General features: G+C 48.0%; 1 protein-coding gene across 3 annotated transcripts in view; it reads right to left on the reverse strand.

Moving 5' to 3' along the window:
• The window catches only part of Usp4 (ubiquitin specific peptidase 4), a 42,191-nt gene extending 36,995 nt beyond the window's left edge, over nt 1-5,196 (reverse strand). For 2 of the 3 annotated variants that reach the window (XM_021662795.2, XM_021662781.2), the window contains exons 1-2: nt 5,068-5,196; nt 3,265-3,392 (exon numbers count right to left, since the gene is read on the reverse strand). In XM_021662795.2, coding sequence (XP_021518470.1) covers nt 3,265-3,392; nt 5,068-5,168 — 229 coding nt within the window. In that variant the 5' untranslated portion in view covers nt 5,169-5,196. Of the gene's footprint in view, nt 1-3,264; nt 3,393-4,880; nt 5,021-5,067 lie in introns of those variants that run through there. The other variant, XM_060385264.1, reaches the window with a different exon arrangement.
• Nucleotides 5,197-6,000: the final 804 nt, after the last annotated feature.

Genomic DNA, 6,000 nt, shown 5'->3' on the forward strand with positions numbered 1-6,000 from the left:
CATATACTGTATTTTAGTCATATTCTTTCCCCTTCCCAACTCCTCCCAGATCCCCCTCTCTACTACCCCATTTCTCATTTTTGTTTTTTTTTTTGGGGGGGGAGAAGGTCACAAGCAGTCTAGCGTGACCTTGATCCTTATATAGCCAAGGATGACCTTTAATCCCTACATAGCCAAGGATGATTTTTGTTTTATTTTTTTCAAGACAGGGTTTGTGTGGTGGGTGTGTGTGTGTGTGTCCTTGTCTGTCTTAAACTTGCTCTGCAGGCCAGGCTTGACCTTGAACTCAGACTCACCTGCCTCTGCCTCCAGAGTGCTGGGATTAAAGTATTCACCACCACTGCCTGTCTAATAAGAAAACTTTTAATTTACATTTTATAAATTAAAATGCTTCTAGATTCACAATTAACATAATATGGCTAATTGTAAGCCTGGACTGGTATTTTTTAAAAGAGAAACAATAATAAAACATTGCAAGCTGGGTGATGGTGGCACATGACTTCAATCTCAGCACATGGGAAGCAGATACAGGTGGATCTCAAGGAGTTTGAGGCCAGCTAGGTTTACAGAGCAAGTTCCAGACGAACAAGGATACACATACCTGTCTCAAAAAAACAAACAAACAAAAAACAAAATAACAAAAATGCAGGCATAAGTTCTGGCCGTAACTCACTGGCAGAGCGGTTTCCTCACAAGCAAAGCTGTAAGTTCAACCTCCAAGTACCTCCCCAAGAAAAGAGAAAACCAAAAGCCAGGCAACACAGCACTCAGACAGACTGAGACTATCTTGGGCTACATATAGAGTTCAAGGCCAGCCTAGACTGCATAGGAAGACTTTGTCTCAAAAACACAACAAAACAAATTAGAACAAAAAATAATGATTATGAATTACGAATACTTACAATAACACTTCTATCGATAGTGCATGAACTCACACGTCATCTACATATGAAGCGTTTACTAAAAAGGCAAATAATGAGGCACTGAGGGTTGGGGGTGGGGTACATTCTTAACAATCAGCCATGTCTTGAGTTCTCAGTTCAATTCCCAGCATAGCAGGAAAAACTGAAGTGGGAGTGGGATAGGATTTGACAACAGAATTCTCTTTCACTAAGTGAGAGTCATTCGATATTTTTTTGTTTTTCAGGGTTTCTGCGAGTGCTGATTTATTTTTTTCAAAAGAGGCTGGGAGTGGACCTAGGACATCAAGCATGTTAGACCAACAATCTGCTGTTGTTCTACACCCCTAAACTCTCAGTTAACACACTAGGCTTTTTGTATTAAGGTTGTTTAAGTCTTATTTATTATATGGGCAATAGGAGGGTTGCTCATTCCATAAGGCATAGGTGGAGGTCAGAGGACAACTCTGTGGATTCCTGGGATTGAAGTCAGGTTGTCAGATCTATATGCCAAGTACTTTCAACCACTGGGGTTTTTTTGTTTGTTTGTTTGTTTGGGTTTTTGTTGTTGTTGTTGTTTTGACAAGGTGTCTCTGTGTAACAGAGCCCTAGTTGTCCTGGAACTCACTCTGTAGACCAACCTGGCCTCAAACTCAGAACTATCCACCAGCCTCTGTCTCCCGAGCGCTGGACATAAAGGTGTGCACCACTAGGCGCGGCTGAACCACCAGAGGGTTATTTATCACAGTGGGGAAGTGTTTTGAAATAATGTCTTCCTTGCAGCCCAGGCAGTCTGAACTTTCGATAATTCTCCAGCCCCATCCTCTCAAGTGTTGGGGTCAAATGCGAACACACCATGCCCATAGCATTCTTAGTTAAGTGACTTCTGGTCTGCAGCTCTATGGATCAGACCAAAGGCCTTGCAGACCCTAGGCAGATACTTTTGTCTCTGAGCATCACCTAAGCCCTGTTTGACTACTGTTCTCTAGTGCAATGGCTCAAACCCAAAGCTACATGTATGTCAGTCCAAGTGCTCCACCGCTAGGCTACACTCCCCAACACCTAAGAATTCTTGGTTCACATGTACACTACAGTGTGAAGTGGAGAGTCAATATTTAACATGTTAAACATTCATTTTATACCCATCACAGAGATATCTGAAACACGCTGAGAAGAAAATCCAAGAAGACTTATCACCTGCTAGCTATAAGGGGTACTCCCTGCTAAGCCTGTCTATCAACACCTACTCTAAGGATGGCATAAGTCACTGTTCTCCTCAGACCAGTAGAGCCAGGAAGGTGCAATTCAGCTGATTTTTTTTGTAAAGAGGAGCCAGGTGTGGTAGCATGAACAGGTAGCACTCATGAGGTAGAAGCAGGCAGAGCCCTGTGAGATCCAGACCAGCTGGGTTACATAAGATCTTGTCTCAAGAAGAAAATAAGAGACAAAAAGGAAAAAAAAAAAAAAAGGTGGGCCAAGAGTGGTGGTAATACACATCTGTTAACCCTATGTACCTAAGAGATGGGGTCGGGAAGATCAGGTGATCATGCTGCAAAAGGAGTTTGAGGACTGTAAATTCAACACTTAATAGGCAGTGAGGAGGTCAGAGGTCACAACTCTACTGACCTTTCACCTCTCCTTACACTATTTCTATGACAAACGCAGCCAGTACAGCCATGCCCGCTGACCTTTAATACACCTTCAGTGTGTTCTACTTCACAGGTATCCTGACTAGACTACCACAGTCTTCAAAACAAAACCTAAAACCTATCCACTTCAGGAGTTGGGTGGGCATGAGACGTGTACCCTGCAGGTGACGTCCATACCTGTAATCCCAGAGGCTCTGGGAGGCCATTTAACAGGACCTCGTCAGTCCTGAGGCCTGCACGGGCAGTACAGAGAGACTCTCAAATTCCACCCCCCCAAACAACAGACGAGAAAACAAATGTATTTTTCCTTTCAACCAGTCATGTTGCACATCTGCAACCCCGACGCTCAGGAAGACTAAGTTCGAGACTCACGTGGGGTACATACAGAGTTCCGGGCTACAAACTTGCTACGTATCCAAGTTATAGAGCAAGACCCTGCCTCAAAACAAACAAGAAAGCGAGTTATCTTCCTGAGCATTTAATTTAGGCCACAGATTCAAATGACATACAGCATGCTCTTGTTAGAAGTAGTTATTTAGGGGAAAGGTGCTTAGCCACTCCCTAACAATCTGCAAAGATGTACTATGGATGTAAATAAACACTTCCATCTCTTCACGTCACGGAAATCACATGTTCATGATGTCCACCATGGTACAGATACATACTGCCTCAGACTATGGCCCCTGTGAACACAGAGAAAATTTCGGCTACTGCACCTGAAAAGAGTCCAGAGTTGTCAATTGGTCCAGGAAACAGGTTATGTTCCCCGACATTGTACATGTCCCAGCTGTCAAAGCCCACGTACTTCTTCCACTGCTTGAACCACCGGCTGTCAATAAGATACCTAGAGAGAAACAACAGTTTAATATAAAATATAGGAAAAAAAAAAGCCCAAGTTTTCAGTTTTGCAGCTCTTCTTTGTTTTTCTCTACATGCCTACCTTAAGTAGGTAGGTCTTTTACGGTCTTTTCACCAAGATAATGTGTAATTCCCACTTAAATCACTTTTTTGTTTTTCCAGACAGGGTTTCTCTGTGTAGCCCTGGCTGTCCTGGAACTCAATCTGTTCAGGCTGCCTTGAACTCAAGAGATCGCTACGCTCCTGAGTGCTGGGGCTAAAGGCACGGGCCACCACTGTCAGGTCAGGATCTTATTTTTAATTATGCGCTTGGGTATGTGTATGAGCACAGGTGCCCATGGAAGCCGGGGCAGCTCGATGTCCCTAAAGCCTGAGTACAGAGAGCTGTGAGCCAGCCGACACAGGTGCTAGGACTCAAACTCAAGTTCTTTGCAAGAACAATGAGTTCCTAACTGCCAAGTGGTCTCTCCAGCCCATGAGCAATCATTTAAGAAGTAAAATTATGCTTAGTATATGTTATTAATTACATTCCCGACCAGCATTTTTTTTTTTTTTGGACACAGGGCTTTACTCTATCAGTCAGGCTGACCCTGAAACTTGGCAGCAACGCACCCCTCCAGGGCTAAGACAACAGGCATGTACATTCACAACCAGCTGAATATTCTTTAACTTTCATCCCTTTGCAGAATAATTTCTCAAGTCCCTCTGGCCTTTCACTAGCACAATATAAACATCATAAAACAATACCTAAACTGCACCCCCAAACACGTGATTTCTATTCTCTTTTTCAATGTTCACGGTAGTCATAAGCAATGGAAAACCTACCCTAGTTTTGACTCCTACACAGGAGCACCACCAGATTTCTCCGCTACTGGATGGAGTACTATCCCTCCTAGTTAACAATCTAGTAAGACGCCTCATATTTAATTTGCTCTAATAAACCTTAAACTTTTTTTTTTTTGGAGGGTTTCTGCTCACTGTGTAGGAGACCGGCCCTAAAACTGCAGCAACCCTCCAGCCCCTGCAAAACAGTACATCATATGCCAACATACCTGGCAAAAATCTTGGAACTTTAGATCTTCTACTTTGCTCCAAGATTCAAGCTCCGCTAGATCTAACTACTGCTACAATTGTTCCCGATTTGTGACAACCTGGGCTCTTAACTCAGCTCCTGGCCTTGAATTCTGTCCCGCAGTTTACAAGTTACAAAGTGTCTAGTTCTGATCTTCTCTCAACCCCCTGAGCGCCGTAAGCCACAAATTGCTACTCCGGTTCTAATTGTTCAGGAACGGAGGTCTGTAAGGCACTGACACCTCCCCGCAAGGTCACCATCAAGCGCTCACCTCTTCGGTGGTTAAGCGCTCTCCCACCTTCCCACTCCCGCCGACCCGAGCACTCCCCCTTTTCCCACATTCTATGTCCCTGTCCCCGCCGGCCCCTGGGGAATCTGAATGGGCCGAGACAAACCCCAGACCTGTCAGCGCTGTCCCCTAGCTGCTCTCGGGGTTTCTTTCATCTGCGGCGGCTGTCAAGCTACTCTGAGAGACTCCAGGCACCGCCCCCGGCCCGCCTCTACCTAAAACTGAGGCAAGGAGTCGGGCCTGAGGGCTGGCGACCCGGCCCGAGGCTCTGCGCGGCGGGAGGGCACACCGGACGCTCACCACTGCGCCCCACGCTGGAGCGTGGTCCCCATCAAGGCTCCGAGCTCCGTCTTCTGGGTCTCCACATCCGGTCGCTCACGGCTGCCTCGGCCTTCCGCCATCTCGTCCGCCGCCCCGGCCCGGCCGGCCCGGACATCCGCCTAGCGCACGGCGTGCTATATGGGCCGCGCCCACGCACGCACGTAACCACGCACGTGCGCGCGCCCGGCGCCGCCGTCCGCTTCCGCCTCTTCTCCCCGCCCCCAGCGCGCTGTGCCCCGGAGCCCGAGCAGACGGGCGGCGGCCGCCTCGTCCACCCGCGAGCGAGCGGCTCCCGACGCCCACGGCCCCCGACTCTCCAGAGGGCTGACGACAGGCCGGCCCTCGACCCCGCAGGCGCTCGCTCCATCCTGGCCTGCGGGGCCATCCGGATGCTAAACCCCTGTCCGAGGGACCTGCCGCCTGCCTTTCTTGTTTCCACTCGGCCCGCTTTCGGTGAGACGGCCTAGAAGCGAGGTTGCGTTGACTGCCTCGGCGGCCCCTGCAGCCGGGTGCACAGGCGCAGCGGGAACTGGACTGCCCGGTGGGGGCCAGCCGGCGAGGTGGCTCCGTGGTTGATTGGGTTTGATCCCCTGAACCCATGTCAAAGCGAAAGAAGAAGACTTAACTCCTTGAAGTTGTCCTTTGTTCCCGATACAGGCGCTGTGGCACGCGCCCTCCCTTACAAAAACACGGTACTGAAACTTACTTGAGACAGGCTTTCTAGTACGTGGCTGTCCTGAAACTCCCTTTGTAAACCAGGCCGCCCTCGAACTTAAATCCGTCTGCCTCTGCCTCCAGAGGGCTGGAATTACATGTATACGCCACCACGCCTGGCAAAAAAAAAAAAAAAAAAGGTTGTCAGAAATAGACCCCGTCTCAAAACACAGAGTTGTCACCAGAATCCTGCCAGCT

The sequence above is a fragment of the Meriones unguiculatus genome, chromosome 6 (genome assembly GCF_030254825.1).
Source record: "Meriones unguiculatus strain TT.TT164.6M chromosome 6, Bangor_MerUng_6.1, whole genome shotgun sequence".
Classification (NCBI taxonomy): Eukaryota; Metazoa; Chordata; class Mammalia; order Rodentia; family Muridae; genus Meriones; species Meriones unguiculatus.